At 46.6% G+C, this 18050-nt stretch overlaps 1 protein-coding gene across 49 annotated transcripts in view; it reads left to right on the forward strand.

The window, feature by feature from the left end:
* MAP4K4 (mitogen-activated protein kinase kinase kinase kinase 4) overlaps positions 1–7996 on the forward strand; it is a 171120-nt gene extending 163124 nt beyond the window's left edge. For 28 of the 49 annotated variants that reach the window (XM_068564444.1, XM_068564416.1, XM_068564425.1 and 25 more), the window contains 5 exons: positions 2451–2551; positions 3986–4135; positions 4704–4863; positions 5645–5784; positions 7363–7996. In XM_068564444.1, the coding sequence (XP_068420545.1) occupies positions 2451–2551; positions 3986–4135; positions 4704–4863; positions 5645–5784; positions 7363–7446 (635 nt within the window). In that variant the 3' untranslated portion in view covers positions 7447–7996. Of the gene's footprint in view, positions 1–2450; positions 2552–3985; positions 4160–4703; positions 4864–5644; positions 5785–7362 lie in introns of all 49 variants that reach the window. The other 21 variants (XM_068564415.1, XM_068564417.1, XM_068564418.1 and 18 more) reach the window with 1 other exon arrangement.
* Positions 7997–18050: the final 10054 nt, after the last annotated feature.

Consider the following 18050-nt stretch of genomic DNA (forward strand, 5'->3'; position numbering starts at 1 on the left):
GCAGAGAAGAAGGAAGCGTTGCCAGAGGAGAGACAGCCGATTTGGACTCCTCCTTTGCGCTGTAGGCTTGTCCTCACTTGGAGGACTCTGGGTCCTTGGCAGTCACTGATTGAACGTTTGAGAGTTTGCCCAAGTAGCTGTGGCCTGTCGGTTTGAATTAAATGAGCTGTACAGAGCTACTCTGCTCATCACTAAGAAATGAGTCTTGCTGGCCAGTCAGTGTTTCATGGCAACCGTTTTGTTCTTTTCTCCTCAGCATGCCTGCCGTGCTTCTCGTGAAATAAGATCTCACAAGAACAAAAGCAAAATAAGTTTTTTCGTGTTGGGGAAAAAAATCAAAATATAGGTACTAATGTTGGAAATAAAGGGGAAATCATGGAGCTTAGCCCAGTTACAGTTTTATGGGCGAGATGATGTGTTCTAATTAAATTTGAAATGGGAGGTTGAGAAGGTTAGCAAATGGTATAAGTCTTAAGTATACAGAGACTGTATACTTAAGACTGAGTAACCTAAGGGGTGTATTGAATGTTGATTTCTGCTTGTGTGTTTTCTTTTCTTCTGTGTTTATGAAACTACATACTGTAGTCAGTGCCTCTGCTCCCAGGGACATTACAGTCCTTGGCGTTGTCGTCTTGTTTATGTAACCTGTCCACGGCCCTCAGCTCATTGGTTACTAATGAGTGCAGCTGCCACCCCGATAGTGGACTGATTCTGAGTGATCCTGCAGGGTTCTGTCACCTCGGTATAGATTTCGGGATTAGGATTTTCTGTGTTGTGTTTTTGTGTAATATTTTTATTTGTTGATATGTAACTGAAATCATCTAAGGCTAAATGTAATGAAATGGCTCATAACAGCTGAAATGTCCCTGAATAGATGGCCCTACAGGAGAGTGAGAGGCAGATGTTTTAAACTGAGCTGGGCTCAGAAGGTGGGGTGAGGGGGGGGGGTATTTAAATTTATATGTAAATTAATTAACATGAAATAAACTTTAAAATTTCTTTCTTCAGTGACATTAGTACATTCCAAGTGCCTGATAGCCCCATGTAACTTGTGACTGTCATATCAACAGGGTGGACATAAAACCTTTCCATCACAGAAAATTCTATCCCATCAGCACTGGTTTCGACAGCCTCTTATAATCCTTTGTATCTTTTTTTTTGTTTGTTTTTTGGTTTTTTTTTTAATATCACCTATCTGGTACAATTTTGCTGTAAACTTTTTTTTTTTTAATTTATTTATTTATGGCTGTATTGGGTCTTCGTTTCTGTGCGAGGGCTTTCTCTGGTTGCGGCGAGCGGGGGCCACTCTTCATCGCGGTGCGCGGGCCTCTCACTATCGCGGCCTCTCTTGTTGCGGAGCACAGGCTCCAGACGCGCAGGCTCAGTAATCGTGGCTCACGGGCCCAGCTGCTCCGCGGCATGTCGGATCTTCCCAGACCAGGGCTTGAACCCGTGTCCCCTGCATTGGCAGGCAGATTCTCAACCGCTGCGCCACCAGGGAAGCCCAGTCCTTTGTATCTTAATAGTCATGTGATTCACTTGAATAGTGACAATATATGAAATAACAAGGAGAGTTATCAAGTTAACAAGCCATGTCTCATGGTCAAAGGCAGAGTGCTGCGGTTTAGAGAGCCCATGAAAACACCGGGAGTCCGCACCAGCCAGTAAGTCAGGTGTGGCCAGGGCCCCTCCGGGTATCTGCTCTAAGCAGAGCTGCTGGCTGTGAAGAGGACTGAAACAGCTGTGTAAAGGAGGCCTATATATATATATATATATATATATATATATATATATATATATATATATATATATATATATATAAAGTTAAAGAGAGGTTTTCTTTACTTTTGGTACACAACTTTAGCTAAAATTCTAGCAATTACTACTGTTTCTATAGCTCAGGAAGTGGTTTGAAATGATACTTGATCTGGTACACAGAAATAGATAGAATTCAAACTCAGTTGATGAGTATTTTGTCATAGCGTTCTGTGTTCCTCCATCTGTAAGCCCCACACAGGACTCAGGAAAGGCCACGTGGAAGATTTGACCTCTTGCTGGGATTTGGGACCCTCTCGTCTGATAAGTCACATCATTATCCTTTTGAACTAGTACTGAGCCCTCGAGGTGGTAGGGTGGAAAGGCTGACATCGTCCTTGATTATTAAGTACTTACAGCTTAAGAAGGCTAGGGACATCAGCGAAAGTGCTCATCGATGGCAACCAGGGTATGGCGTTGAGTCCAACACAACACGGAGGAGGATGGGAACAGCCTGAATTGTACGTTAAAGAATCGGAAAAGTGAACCGCGAGGCTTGAGCTCTCGGCATTTTTCTCTTGTTGGTCTGGGCGGATCAGCAGAAGGCATATGTAGAGAGTTTGCAGAGGCCAGCTGAAAGAATTTACAGTCCCACATTGATTCTGACCTGTGCTCCTCTTAATTTGTTGTTGCAGTAAAGTATGAAAGAATCAAGTTTCTGGTCATTGCTTTGAAGAGTTCTGTGGAAGTCTATGCGTGGGCACCCAAGCCATATCACAAATTTATGGCCTTTAAGGTAACAACATCAAGTGCACTTAAAAGTAGCATCAGCCGTGCACGCTGCGGCCGAGAGCCAGGGAATACGTCTAAAAACCCCGAATGGTTACAACTGATCATTTAAAAGCATGTGCTGATACTGGTATAACTTTTATCATGAGAGAGGCCATTTCTAATGGAATAAGCTGAGCTATCAGCTTTCTGAGTCCTCGGAGTGCGAGAGAGGAGTGGAATGTTGGGCAGACACCTGGATTGAAAGGACACACTGACACCACCTCCATTTAAAAAGCAGACCTTGACCTTCCCCCTGAAGTCATGGACGTGTATAAAGATGTAGATGTTTATGTTTTTGACAGGTACCCAGCAATAGGCAGATTTAAGGTATATCTCTTCAGTAGAGGACTAATTAAAAATGAAGTTGCAGAAACTCTTGATGACACAAGGAATGCATTATTACACATTAAATAGAACAAGTATTAAAATATGTATAATATACCATTTTTGTTCAAAGAAAAATACTGTAGAAAAGTATTAGCAGTTATTTTTGTGGATATTTTTAATATTTCTTTTTTATACTTCTAGAGTTTGCACTAGATACAAATTTATAAAATTCTTAATCAAAAATGATATTACTATAACATTAGATATTATAAATCACTTAATAACATCATTTCTGATATTAGACCAAAAACCTTAAGCATTGTCCCCCCAGGGCTGTTTTAGTGCAGGGCAAGAAGTTAAGAATTTTGTATCCAAAAAGAGTCTATTATGTTTTTAAATAGTTTGGACATATTTTATTAAGGGTAGGCTTCCATTATTTGGAAAATTGACACATTTAGGTTGCTTATTCCTTGATTCCCCAGTAAAGCAGTATAAATGGGGTTATCATATTTGCTTTAAAAAATAAATGAAGCCACATATGATCGACTAAAAGCTGTTGATTGTATAGTTACAATTATCTTCTGAGATCTGGTCTTAATTACCTTCATGTACCAGGTACCAGGAACTGTACTAGTTGCTTTTATAAATAAATACCTTGTTCAAATCTGCCTTATGAGCTATAGGTGTTGACGTTAATGAAAAACTGAGGCCACCCAGGCTGTTACGGTACATGCTAGCCTTCTCGTTAGCTTTATCACTCTAGCTGGAAAATTAAAGTGGAGGTTTGAGTAGCTCAGCAGAGACTGTGATGATCACACTGATAAAATTCTCCTCACGTGTATCGTGCAGCAACTCTCTCTCCATTGTCTGCGTTGGAGTAGCTGGTGCTGACTGACAGATCAGAGCAAAATAACTTAAAGACTTATTGTACAGAGTAGTTTTGCTTACGGTTTTTGCCGGGGTGGTTCAGTAATTGAGTAACGGCGTGCCTGGGTCTGGCTCCTCCAGATTGAACCATCAGAAGTAAGTTCTGCTTCGTCTCACAGCTGCTCTCTCCGTTGCTTCTTTGTAGTCATTTGGAGATTTGGTGCATAAGCCATTACTGGTGGATCTCACTGTTGAGGAAGGCCAGAGGTTGAAAGTGATCTATGGATCCTGTGCTGGATTCCATGCTGTTGATGTGGATTCAGGATCAGTCTATGACATTTATCTACCAACACACGTAAGAAAGAACCCACACTCTATGGTTGGTTGACTGGCTTCATTTTATTTTGACTTTTTTCTTTACTCTGCTTAGCGAACTAACACAAGCAGGGATCCCTTGCTTTCCCTGTGCTGTGGGGGTGAGTATTTAAATGGCGCCCCTGGTCAGTAGCGCTCTGCTCCGAGCCAAGTGGAGACCCGCTCTCCTGGCTCTGAGGCCCTCCTGAAAAGCTCCTCACCCTGCTTTCACTAACACGGGAGGGTTGGGCAGCTGCTGGCAGGTCAGAACCTCCGTGGGTCGGGACTGGTTAGAGGAACATAATTTATTAAATGGAGCCCCCAATCCAAATATGTTCCAGGGGCTCAGAACACGTGAACCTAGTAGATTATAGGACCTATCAAAGGTGGACTTTCAGATATATATATATATATATATATCACATGGGTTTTCCACAGTGTTATCCAATGCTGTGTTTATCACCAGGAGTCTGAACCAGTGCATTCCCCAAGACGTTCTTATTGAGCCCTTTTGCAGGGATGGAAGTAGCCACAAACGTGCTTGCCTGTACTTTGTTCCTCTTCTCTAGATCCAGTGTAGCATCAAACCCCACGCAATCATCATTCTCCCTAACACGGATGGAATGGAGCTTCTGGTGTGCTATGAAGACGAAGGGGTCTATGTGAACACCTATGGAAGGATTACCAAGGATGTGGTTCTGCAGTGGGGAGAGATGCCAACGTCTGTAGGTGCGCGTCCCTGACAGGAAAAGGCCTTTCCTGAAGAGGCGTGTAGTTTGCGTCCTGATTTTACGTGTTCTTCAGACCCTTTGGCCACTTAGCAGAGTGGCTGGCAGTAGATGGTGGAAAGTTAGATTGTAGACCGGGACACACGTAATTAATAGTCTTATGTTAGGACAAAATCCAAGTAATTATTTTTTAAAACTCTGTCGTTCACAGTCCTTCATTTAATCTTTAAGACAGCCAGGGGAAGTAGGGCAGGTGTAGCTGTTGACTGATGTGTGGGAAGTGAGGGGAGACAGAAGGGTAAGTGATCGCTCTTGCCATTCCGTGGCCCAGCCGCAGTCGACACTCAGCCTCCTGACCGTCCCTGTGCGTTCAGCAGTGAAGGCTGACCTCTGGAACCCTCATGGCTCCAAGTTTATATCCCCAAACTGTTTTGGTTTAATTGCAGTCACTGGTTCTGTCCACTTGGCTTTCCTTCTCGCTGCCTCCCTGGTAACTAGTGTGATGAAAATACGAGCTAAGCTATGGGGTGGGGGGGGTGGGGGCGGGAGATGCTCTGGCCTGAACTGCCTCAACTGTTGATTCAAAATACCGCCTCCCAGGATGGACCACGAGGGTGCACCTGCAGAGTTCCTTGCAAACAAAACCCCCAAATACTAGCTGTTTAGAGGGGTGGGGTGTGTGTGTGTGTGTGTGTGTGTGTGTGTGTGAGAGAGACCTGAGCAGTTTCTTTCCACGGCTGTTTCCTTACCTTTAACAACATGTGTTTTCTCCTCTCAAAAAGCATATATTCGATCCAATCAGACGATGGGCTGGGGAGAAAAGGCCATAGAGATCCGGTCTGTGGAGACCGGCCACTTGGATGGTGTGTTTATGCACAAAAGGGCTCAAAGACTGAAATTCTTATGTGAACGCAACGACAAGGTAACGGTTTCCTTAGAGATTCTTTTTAGTTGCTACTATCTTTTAGCAATGGTTTATTTTCCATGAAGTTTGGTGAAGCCTTTCCTTGGGGTTTTGATAGATTCTGAAATAAATTTATCAAGGAACTTTTCAGTAGTGACTTCTTAGGCCTGTTTATGGAGGTCATGATATATTTTATTTTGTTTTTGTTGAGGGGGGGCGGAGATGTTTATCTCTGCAGAAATCATCCTATGTTGGGTTTTTGTTTTTTTGTCTTTCGGGGGTTTTTTTTTCCCATTAGGTGGCCTGCCTAGGCTACGTTTGGTTTAGGGATAGAGAAGGTTAAAGCTACCAGTTTAGATGGATGGAATTCTTTTGAGATTAGAAGGAACCCTCGTGCAAATTTAAGTAACAGGGTAAAACTTCCTCTCCCCTGATACGTACCAGAAATACACCACTTGTTCATCTACCTTTTGAGTAGTGAAATAACTTCATTGTTTGTGTGGCATAAATGCCTAAGAGGGGAAATCATTTTATGCAGAAGTAGGTGTACTTCCTGCAGGTGAAAACCCAGGGCATCAAAGCCCCAGTTAAAACCTTTGCTTTTTGAAACTGACCGCATCCTTGTCTTCTCTGGGATTGACTCCCTCCCTCCCCAAATCAGCCTTGGAGTGGAACAGACACTGGCCAATGGTGTTGACCCCTCTGACCTTTTCTAAGCCCAAATTTCTCTGTCTTCTGTCACTTGGATAAAAATAGGTCTGACCACCTGGGGCAGCCCACTGCAGCCTTAGAAACATTTCCCCCTTTTGCTTCACGTTAAAATATATTAAAGCTCCTAGCAAGCAGACCTCAGGCTGACTTCTCAGACGAAGAGAGCGGTCACTTCTTGTCAGCTGGGCCTCCTGCCCAGCCACGCGCTCTCCTACTCAAGAGCTGCATCACCACCAGCCCACTTCCTCCTGCAGTCCTCTAGCCCATTCGCCGGTGCACTTGACCTTTTTTTTCCTACATAATATCTCCTAAATCTTTTACCTTGAAAATCCATACAACCTCAGACCTAACCCAGGATTTTGCCAGCTTTTTGGCTTACACTTTCCTAAGTATGTTCAGTGGAGCCATAACCGTGATATTCTTTGAACTTCAGGCATTTAAATATTTTTATCATTCATGATGTCACATCCATCGGGGTTTATTAATAAAAGGCACAAAACTAAATTATATTACTTTGACTGTAGGGTCATATGAAATAACTAATACATCTCAGCTTCATTTTCTAAGAGAGAAAAACCAGGTGGCTGAGGAGCCTCCCATTGGCAACTGCACATTGAGTGTGCCAATCCCAGTTTTCTTTCAGAAGGTATTAGCCGTGGAGGTGAACACAAATGGTCCCGTTCGGGAACACCGCCTTTGTTCCTCTGCGTTCTCACAATAGGGCAGGACGTACGAGGAGTCATCCGTCGGCTAAGGAGCCTTCCTGGTCAAGATGAAAACTGGCTCCTTCACAGACGAATGGACGTCATCCCAGATTTCCTTTGGGAGGGGCCCCTGGGGCTGTGGGACCAGGGTCCTGTTGACCCCTCCCCTCTCCTTCTACAGGTGTTCTTCGCCTCGGTCCGGTCCGGGGGCAGCAGCCAGGTGTACTTCATGACGCTGGGCAGGACCTCTCTTCTGAGCTGGTAGGAGTGGCGGGCGGGTATGCCGGCCCCGGAGTCATCGAGATGAGAACCTGGAATTCCTGGCAACTGGCGCTCGGAGCCGCCCGGGCCGCGCGGGCGGGGGTCTCCTCTCCCCTCCCGCCCGCTCTTACCAGTTCATCTCCACTCCCTTCTTGTCCTGTTCGAAATAAATCAAGGCTGCAACGCAGCTGGTGCTGTTGAGACTCTACCGTCAGGTGCTATCGGTGTTGGAATCAAGCATCAGGCAGAACGCAAACGCCTTCCCTCCAGCTCCAGAATTCCTCGTCTGTGACTCTGTCCCGGGGTGTCTGCAGGTGGAGAACAGACACGCCGGCGGGTGGTTAGAAGTGGGCACAGCGGGTGTAAAGTGTGCTCGGACGAGCAGGTCACTGAAGCCAAGAGCAGGTTTAATATAGTAACATTAACAATGTATTTAATTGACATTTCTTTTTTGTAATGTGACCGTATGTGGACAAAGAAGAAGGTGCAGGTTTAAGAAGTTAATATTTATAAAATGTGAAAGACACAGTTACTAGGATAACTTTTTTGTGGGTGGGGCTCGGGAGGTGGGGTGGGTGGGTTAGGGACCCATTTGGCATTTGGTTTCTTGGGAATTCTTTTTTTTTTTTTGGCCAAGAACTCAGTCATTTTCTGTGTACCAGGTTTTGCCTAAATCATGTGCAGATAATTCTTCAAAAAAAGAAAAAGAAAAAAAAAAAAGAAAAGGTGTGCATTTGTATCCTGGCCAGAACCTTGTTGTATGACAGTATTAGCACTGCCTCGGTCAAAGGTTTAATTTTTGTTTAAACCTAGAAGTGCAACAGCAGTTTCACCACGGTCTGCACTTGCGGAGGGAAAAAAAGTTTTTTTCAGCCACGTGTTTATTTTTTCGCCTACCTCATTGTTTTTAATGCATTTAAGAGGTGGTTTAGTTTATATGTTTTTGGAGGAAAACATTAATGTTTAATTTAATCTTAATACCAAAACTATCCAATTGAAGTTTGACTGTTATTTCGTCACAGGTCTCAGTAGGCACAAGAGAAATTGTCCCTGAAGATGGGAAACAGCCACGAGGCTTGTCTCGCTGACGGGCGCGTCTGCTTTCTCAGTTGAGAGAGCAGATCGTGCTGTGTCCACCAGATTCACCCGTGGTGGTGGACCGGGCGGCCATCGCCCACAGCACGAGGGGCCTCAGTGTTCTCAAATCGGGGTTTGCAGACAGGTGGTCATATGGGGACAGCCCCACAAACTGTTAACAGTGTTGCAGGAACCTTTCCTTGGGGCCGGGGGTATTTCCCTTTTTCTAAAAAATGCAATGCACTAAAACTATTTTAAGAATGTAGTTAATACTGCTCATTCATAAGATAGCACCTTCCTGTGTTTTGGGTGTGATATCAAAGCCCTGGCTTTTCTCGTTCTCTCCCTTGCTCTCCCGTTCTCTCTCTGTTTTTTAAACCAGTTTTACTTTATGAATATGTTCATGACATTTGTAATAAATGTCTTGGGTAATAATTGGTTTCATGGCTTCTGGTCACTCGCTTCCTCTGAGGATGTTAATTAACTTGGTAAAGGAGCAGCGCTCGGCGCCATGGCTCTGCTGGCCGCCTTTCCTGTTGTCGAGCTCTGATGGGAATGTCGCGTCCACCAAACAAAAGCTCGGTGTTTCATAGGCTTACTCCTCCTCCGTGGTGAATTTTCTTTTATGACGTGTAAGTGGAGGTTTTCCTCCAACATCACTTGCACCTGTTTGCTGAGGCTTGGCCCGGCATTCGCATCCCGTTTGGCATCCATTTTGACTCGTCATTCTCTTCCTCCTGGGTCAGCATTTTTGCCGGAGGCTCTCCTATGGATTTCAAACCCTAGTGAAAAGTACATACACTCAAATGCAGAAACAACAGCTGGTCGCGTACACGCACCACGACAGGACCCACTGAGAAAACCTGCCTCCGTACTGGAAGGATAAGGCCAGGGAAACAGGTTTTCCGTGTGTGTGACTTTGGTGTAGCGCTGATGTCTAAGGCAGAAAGAGCTAGTTCTTTTCTACTAATTCATAGTGAACATAGAGAAGATTGGGGAGTTAATCCCACCCTTGGAAGGGACTTCTGAGACAGGCCAGATTCTCACGACGGGACTGCAGTCACAATCACATCACTGCTGGCGATTCCCTACTCGGTTTGGCTTTTGACCCAAGATGAAATGTGTCTCAGTGAACACGTGCACCAGGAGGAGAAAGGACCACGTGGCGGGGTCAGTTGTAGCCCCCTCCCATGACTTTAGCGAAAGGTAAAAGTTGGGCAAGGTGTCTTTGAAAAAGTACTAAACTTCTGATACCGACATGGAAGATACAAGAAGGGATGTGGCCTCGTGGTCTGCATCATCCACAGACTTGAAGCTCAGTGTCTGTAAGTCAAGGGCCGTGACACAGACCACGCAAATGGTGTTTCATTGGAATTGCCGAGTACTGAGAACTTGACAAAAGCCACGATTCCCTCAGGGGCGATGGGCTCCGAGCTCAGGTCAGGGTGGGCCTGTCCTAGTTGGGCAGCACCTGGTGGTGGTGGAGTTGAATGTGATTGAATCCATCGCCGGGCTTAGCTGACCGAGGTCAGCCGGCCACTGGTCCCCTGGGTGGGTGCCTGTGGTGTGCTTTCCTCGGCTGTGATGTCCCTCCCTCCGTGGCCTCCCCGCCTAGTAGATCAGACTGTGTTGCTACAGCTTCAAGCAGGCGCCCGGTTAGGTTTCTCCATGAAAGATGGCAAGCTGTCGCAGTGTCTTTCTTCTAGAGAAAGGGATCTTTCTCCTTTAACAGGGTAGTGACTTCACAGAAGTGCCAAGATGGCAGAATCAACAGATGGAAGATGGTATTATGCCGATACCGTTAAATGTGGAACATGGAAAACTATGACAACTCTTCCAAACAAAATACCAATATGGCTCTAGGTTTAGTAGAAGCTTTAATGAGTGATACCTTTCTGTGTTTAAAGCAGAGTCTCTCTGTGTCGGGCGCAGTGTTTTTACTTTTTCTCATGCCCATGTTGTGTTGAAGAAAATGTTTACAAAAAAATGGTTTTGTTACACTAATGTGCATCACGTATTTATGGTTTACTTTTAAGTGATCTTTTGTGGGTTATTTAGGCTTTTGTCTTAGTTGTCGTCCACTTAACGGTGATTCATAATCCCCAGTTTTGCCAATTATAAATTTGCTAAACAGTAATGCAAATGACAAGCTGCATTGTTTACTAATCAGAGCTGCAAAGCAGACTGGTGGCAAGTACACACACAGCCTTCTTTTTTCCGTGCTAACTCGTCTTCTGTGTATTATGAAAATTACTGTTGCCCCTCTTCTCCCCTCTTTTGTCCTTAAATAAAGTAAAAATGACACCTATTTCACGTGGCATGAGTTTCAAATATATTCTCTTCCTTCCGAATGTTTCCTTCCTCTACGGATCCTCCTTCCCCCGTGCCACCCCCGGCCTGAGCGGGCGGCTCCTAGATCCTGCCATCTCCCTAACAGGGATGGCCCAGGGGCTCACCAGGCACAGGTTACGAAAGCAGCAAACATTTGTTCAAAGATCTTAGAATGAAATTGATGGGTGAGCTCTTGGTCGCCGTGTTCCTGAAGCCAGAAACGGAGTAAGGCTCATTTTACACGGATGCTGTCTGTTCTGTAGCTAGCAGGGTGATGAAAGGGACGCTTTCTCAAATTGGCGCATGAACACGACCTTAGGCCTGATCACTGGAGCTCCTTCAGTGCAAGGTCATCACAGCCCCGCCCACGGGTGTGCCCCATCGACCCCCCCATAGCCTGGCGGGAACGTTCCTCATTGGCTAGATGCCAGGTCACGCCGTGGGTGTCAGCACCCGGCCCGAGCCCCCTCCCCCGTTGCATGCGTTAGTCAACTAGCTCCTCTGTGCTTCGTACTAGAAACGCGTTCTTTCTCTAAGGTGAAAATAAACTGGTAAATACCTCGGCCCCCCCAAGGAGCAAGTTAGTTCTCTTCCTACTTGTTTGTTGCAGCTGGTGTGGGTGACAGGGAATAAACATCTGGTGACCCCGTCATTCATGGGCCCCGTTCCAACTTCGCTTCATCGGTGGAGGTTTCACTTAGAGGAGGCCACCAGGGTCAAGTCAGCCCCTGTAAGGGGTGCCAGCCCGCTGATCTGGTGTCACGTTCAAGGGTGCGGCGACATTGCTGCTTTATCTGCCTTCTAGGATCAAACAATGCCCATGCTTCATTTTAGGAGAAGTAGGTAGTGTGTCTTGTGAAGGAAAATGGCTAAGGAATTAAGTTGGGAACAATAGTTATTACATTTTCTTATGGGAGAAGTAACGTGCGTTCAGACAGGAGAGTCTCACACCCGGTCTGCCTCGCCCTTCACTATAAGATGATCTTGTCGTATCTGCGTTTCAGAATCTTCCTGGAACTCTTGCAGCTTTGCCTCTGCCTCTCCTCACTTCCCTGTGCTCATACTTCACCTCATTTATCCTCTCTGATACCCTGACGACAGCGCGGTGCTGTCTGGTTCAATCTGTTTCTGTCTGAATACAGAGCCTGCATATGAGCTCAGATTGGTTCTAACTGCTCTGCTCCTCAGAGAATTTCCTGGTGGCTTGCTTCAGTAGCTTGAAATAAGAACCCTGATGTTAATCGAAGGATGAAACCAGCCCCCTGTGCAGCGTGGGGCTGGTGAGGAAGTGCACTAGGGTAGCCAGGCCCCGGGAGGGCTGTGAGCGTCTCACATGCTGGGCATGGGCCACCCGGGTCCCGTAACAGACACACCAGCCCCCCGGCTGCAACTTGGCTTCCTGTAAGAAGAGCGCAGTTCCTTGATGCTGAGTCTCATCTCCTAGTTTGCTTGGTTATGGGAAATTTGAATTTGATGGTCCAGCACAAAATGATACAAAATTATTGTTTTTATTTTGGTCTGAGTTGTGAAATTCTGGCAGCATGCCCCCCAGGAGTCTTGCAAAGGGATGACGTGGATACAGCTTGAGCAAAGCAATAGCGGCTCTTTCCTTAAGTGTGTTTGGAAGTCAGACGTAACAAACCTTGGAAAACAGTGCTAAACTTTTCTACAATAAACGATATCAAATCCTGCCTTGATTCTTTTATTAACAGCTTTATTGAGATAAACCGTACCACACAATTCACCATTTAAAGTGTACAGACAGGGATTTCCCTGGCGGTCCAGTGGTTAAGACTTCGCCTTCCAATGCAGGGGGTGTGGGTTCGATCCCTGGTCTGGGAGCTAAGATCCCACATGCCTCGCGGCCAAAAAACCGAAGCGATATTGTAACAGATTCAATAAAGACTTTAAAATTGGTCCACATCAAAAAAAAAAAAAATCTTAAAAAAATAAAAATAAAGTGTATGGACAATTTGGTGGCCTTTAGTCCTTCACAGCTGTGGCTACATCACCACAATCCATGTTTAAACATGTTATCACCCCAAGAAGACAGCCCACACCCCTTTGCCGCTGTCCCTCAGTCCCCTCCCTTCCCATCCCCCAAAACTTCATGCAACCCCTCGCCACTTTCTCTCGATGTGGACGTGCCTCTCCGAGACGTTCTGTGTCGGTGGAATGCTGCAGTGTGTGTCCTTTGTCAGTGGCCCCTTCGGTTTCACAGAGCGTCTGGAGGTTCATCCTGTTGTAGCATGTGCTTTGCTTCTTCCTCTGTGTCTTTATTCTTTGTTTCTTTCTGTCGACATCCTTGGTTCTTCATCTTTGACCCTGATGCCTTCAGCTCTAGGACGGACGGACCACGTCACTGCCAGCCAGCTGGGTCCCAGCCCCCAGTGAGAGCTGCAGGCTTAACCTTTCACCCCTTGGGGGAAGCAGCCTGACAAGCTGCCCGGAGATGGATTCCTGCTGCTGAGACGTGCTTCCACTGCGAGCTCTTAGAAACCCAGAGATTCCCCTCCCCGCGAGACGATGCTATACATCAGGCGCTTCACAGGTCAGGTGGTGCAGGGTGGTCACGTTTGGGACTGGGGGGAACCTTCCAGAAGTACAGCTGCCATGTCTAAAGACCCAGCACCTACCTGCCCACGGAGGGCCAGCCTCCAACCCTGGGAAGCTGGGGTCTGGGTCGGGTCCTCAGGTCATCCCTCTGGCTTGCGTGCTTGCCCCTAGGAAGGGCCGTGAGAGCTGTCCTGCTGAGCCAGATGCCTTTCTCGTCCTGAGCAGGTGGGCTCAACTGTCCCATTTCCACAGGGCCTTGTCCTGTTGGGGCCTCATGTCTCTTACTGTCATCGAGGACATTTCCTCAGTGCTGCCTGCTGGAAGGCCTTCTAATTGTCCCCGAACCTGCCCTGCCAGGGTACCTCGCTGAGTAGGTGTGGATGCTCGTAAACTTCCGGGAGCTTGGTGGCATTCGGGTGAGTCGGATGGGTTGAGCATCGCTGGGTGCTGTGTGTCTGGAGGTGTGGTCCTCCTGGGGGAAGCGCCGGGCGCTGTCTACAGGGGCAGCTCCAGAACCAGTGCTCAGTGCGCGCTGGATGTTACAGCAGAGCCTTCAGTAACAGCGCAACCGGAAAGGTTTCTACTTCTTAGCAAAAACAGCAATGTGGCTGCCAAAAGAGCCGGTGTGTGTTTGGGCTGATTGGAGAAAGCGGTGAAGTGGGAGAAGATGTCCCCGTTCCGGTCAGGTCACACCCAGCTGGATGCACCCATCGTGGGACCCAGACCAACCGCAGCCTCGGCACAGGTGAGGGACCGACTGGGAAGGGCCCCAGACCAGTTCCCGAGAGGACTGGTTTAAAGAAAAGGTACCAAAGATAATTAGGAGAAGTCATGATAAACCTCCGAAGATTGTTCCGCTAATCAATCCAGTTTGGAGTCTTTAAGAACAATGGTGACAGCAAACACTTCGTGTGTGTCTGCTAGGCCCCAGGCATGTACTAAGGGCTTTTACACATGTCTGCTTGGCCTGTGGAAGAGAAGACGGGGCACCACTTGTTGACTTTATTTGGAGAGAGAATTAGAGGCAGGAGGGGTAGCTCTGTGAGGTGCCAAGTGGTAGATCTAGGAAAAGTGGGTTGAACCCATAGACTGCTTTCAGTATGGAAGGGACCAGAAGAAGGAAATGGGCAACTTCCATGGCTGGTCAGGCTCATGCCCTTGAGGCTGACCTTGTTGGGATGTAGGGGAGGACCTTTGAGGTTTGTTGGGACTGGATATAAACAAGGCTGGTAAACAGTCCATGGGCCATTTGAGAACATTCTTGAGCCCAAGTGCAAAATGGCCTTGGTATTCCTTGTAAACAGGAATGAACCTCTGAGCAAGTAGGTATTTAGGCAGCGATCTGGAGAGTAACTGCAGCAGGAACGGATGGGCAAGGGCATGGATGGGAACTTCCTCCAGGACACGCCGAGGTGCTCACTGCCCTGCAGAGCTCCCCTCACGCCCCACCCAGGGCCCCTCTGGGAGCCTCACTACCTTTGATTCCTCTTTCCCAGTACCATGGCTGGCTCCCCAGGGAACCCTGCAGCTACCAAGTAGGAATCCTGGGACTTTCCCACCACAGGAAATGAGCAGGTCCTCCTGGACCTGAGACCATTTGGTTCTGGGGGGCTTTCTGCCTTTAGTCAATCCTCTTGGTTGCAAAAGAGGACTGATTGCATTTTCCCAGATCCAAAACTGTCTCAGATTTCCAGCCTTGTGTAAACAATGGGATGCTAGTGTATAAAGCAGAGAAAAGAGGTATGGGTATAGATATTAAGTTCAAATGTACAATGTTCTTCAAAGATCCAACAGTGAGAACCGATACTGCTTTGCTCTTAGGGTTTATGAGTAATATCTGTCAACGTCAACATCAGATTTATTTTTCCTTTTTAGTTTTCTAGTATGGTGATAATTTTGACAGGTGGATAATGGCAATTTTTAAAGTTAACCTTGCAAGAGAAGAACCCCAAAAGTACATGATGTCAACAATCTTGGGATGCTTTTTAATGACTTGGGTAGTTGCAGCAGCAGCAGCTTTTAAGATGTGAACACGAGTTAAGTTCAGCTGGCAACATAAACCATCACTTTGTCAGTCTCTAGCGTAAGACACAACATATACTTAATTGTGCCCATTTTTAAAATGTTTTTAGTTAACTCAATATATTCCAACATATAATTTCAACATGTAATCAAGACTTTAGACAATAGGATAGTTTACATTCTTTTTTCCACACTGAAATTGTGGATTTCACACGGCACATCTCAGTCTGAGCCACTTTTTTAAGTTCTCCGTCACCACTCGGGGCTAGCGGCTACCATTTTGGACAGTGCAGTGCTAGAAGCTTTATCTACCTTGTCACAGTTAATCCCCTCTAGAATCATCTGAAGTAAATATTGTTGATACATTCTACTGAAGTAGATACTGAAACTCCTAAAAAGTGAAATAACCTGCTAGGGGGTAGTTCTAGCGAGACTTAGGACCTGGTCTGTTCATCTCCAGACTCTGGTTTTTCTACACCTTAGTGCACATTATTTTGATTGGTGTTTTAAAATAGTTTTTAAAAACACTTTAATTTTTTTACGACAGCGTTCTACCAGAATGATACCTGGGATGGGGAGGCAAAGGAGGTACAGATTCTGCTCTATTTTAGATTGTTCATATTTTCATCAAGAAAGCTGGATTTTAGAAATTTTGATTGTTTTCATTAAAACAGAAACGTGAGAGAGGCCAGGATAGGCAGACCACATAATTGGCAAATATCAGGGGCCGATTTGGCAGTGCCTGATGGGTAAGAAGCCCTCGCTCTTCCCCGTGAGACTGATGTGGTGCCCTTGGTAACGTTGTCTTCCCTCCTCGGTGAGCCCTTCATTGCCCCAAGGCCAGGAGGAAGGAAGGGCAGCAGCCCTGCGATTCCACATGCCCCACAAGAAGTCGCAGGTTCTGTGCAGCTTGTGGTCAGTGTTTAGACAGAAGGCCCCGTGCAGTGCCGGGGAGCGAGTTCAGCCAGGACCTCTGAGTCACGGGGTGGGAGCTGAGCGTGAAGTGGTCAGAGGTTCTCGTACTTGTGGGGAGAACCCATCCCACCTTCGTGTCCAGACGCTGATTCCTGCCACTGTGCGATCCATGCGAGCATGGGACCTGTGCAGAAACTGAGAAACACAGTGGTAGCTCTGTGACGTGTGCATCATGGCATATCCAGGTATAACCCAGTGACTGACGAGAGCTGAGTATTCCATTCCTCTTGACTCACCCTGTACTGTGGCCAAAATGCAGGGCAGGTAGCTATCGCCTAAGAGTCCGGGTCATAATCTCCCTTGTGTTGAAGTACAACACCCTTGTTTTAATTTATACTCCCAATCCTTTGATATGATTCTGGAGAACCAGATGCAGGAGTTTCCACCGCACTGTTTGTGTTGAAGCCATTGTTGTGAATTGGCTGTAGCCTAAGAGAATGCTCCTCCTGGAATCTGCCAGAAGTAGGACCAAACTCTTGTCTTAGACAACAATCCCCCAAGATCAGATCATCAAGTTCAGCCATCTGAGAGCATATGTGTAAACTCCATAAAACTGAACATGAAGCATCTGCCTCGAGGTAAGTGTTTTTATAGTTTTATGCACGAAATAGTTTATCCATTCAATCAATATTTGTGAAGTACCATACTATGTATGAGCCACTGTGTTGCATGCTGAGTTTATTGTATAACGTGAAGGAAGAGGATCTAATTGTAGCTCAGACTCCCAAAGGAAGTTCATTATAAGGAGTTGAAAAGACATGCCGGCCTCCCCGCAGTCGTGGCGAGCCCCGAGGCACCCCGAGGAGAGGGCTGGGGCTCAGGAGAGAAGAAGGAGCCGTGAGGCTGCATGGCCCTTCCAAGTGTAGACACCTCAGTGGTCTAGCACATCCTGAGCATGTGTCACATCACCTAGAGGGTGTGTTAAAACCGTTTGCCGAGCCCGATCCCAGAGTTTCTGGTTCGGGAGCTCTGAGGTAGGGCCAGAGAGTTTGCATTTCTAACGGATATGCAGGTGGTCTGGGACCACGCTTGAGAACCACGCTTCTAGAGAAGTTGTTAGTAAAAACAGGAAGAGTAAGGACGTTGGAAAATGGGTAAGGTTAGCGTAGTCATTTGAGCCAAGTTCCACAATCATATAGAAGTACAAAGAACTCCCAGAGGGGAGAGAGCCTGTCACTTGCCCACACCTCTTATCCCTTATTAGAAGGTTCCTTAGCGAGAAGGAATCAGAGACTGTCACCCCTGTGGCTTAGTTGGCATATGTACATTTATTGATATAGTGTATGTTTTGCTCTCGAAACTGTGAGAAATCCCAGAAGGGCTCATATTGGTTCTTCGCAGCCCAAGGCAGCCAGGCCCTTGCCTCTCTCATCCCTGCAGAGTCAGTGATGGGTTTGCGCTTCAGGCCAGATGGAGTTGCCAGGCACCCGGAAGACATGTTCACTGCAGAGACCTCTGTTTAAGAGTCCAGGCCCACTGGGGAGGAGCAAAAGGGGGCCTGTTGTGGACTGAATTGTGTCCCTTCAAAATTCATATGTTGGACCCCTAACCCCCTACATGACTCTATGTGGAGTTAAGGCCTTTTTAGAGGCAGTGGAGGTTAAATGAGGTCATAAGGATGGGTCCCTGATGCAATAAGACTGGTGT

Source organism: Eschrichtius robustus, chromosome 15, assembly GCF_028021215.1.
Source record: "Eschrichtius robustus isolate mEscRob2 chromosome 15, mEscRob2.pri, whole genome shotgun sequence".
Taxonomy (NCBI): domain Eukaryota; kingdom Metazoa; phylum Chordata; class Mammalia; order Artiodactyla; family Eschrichtiidae; genus Eschrichtius; species Eschrichtius robustus.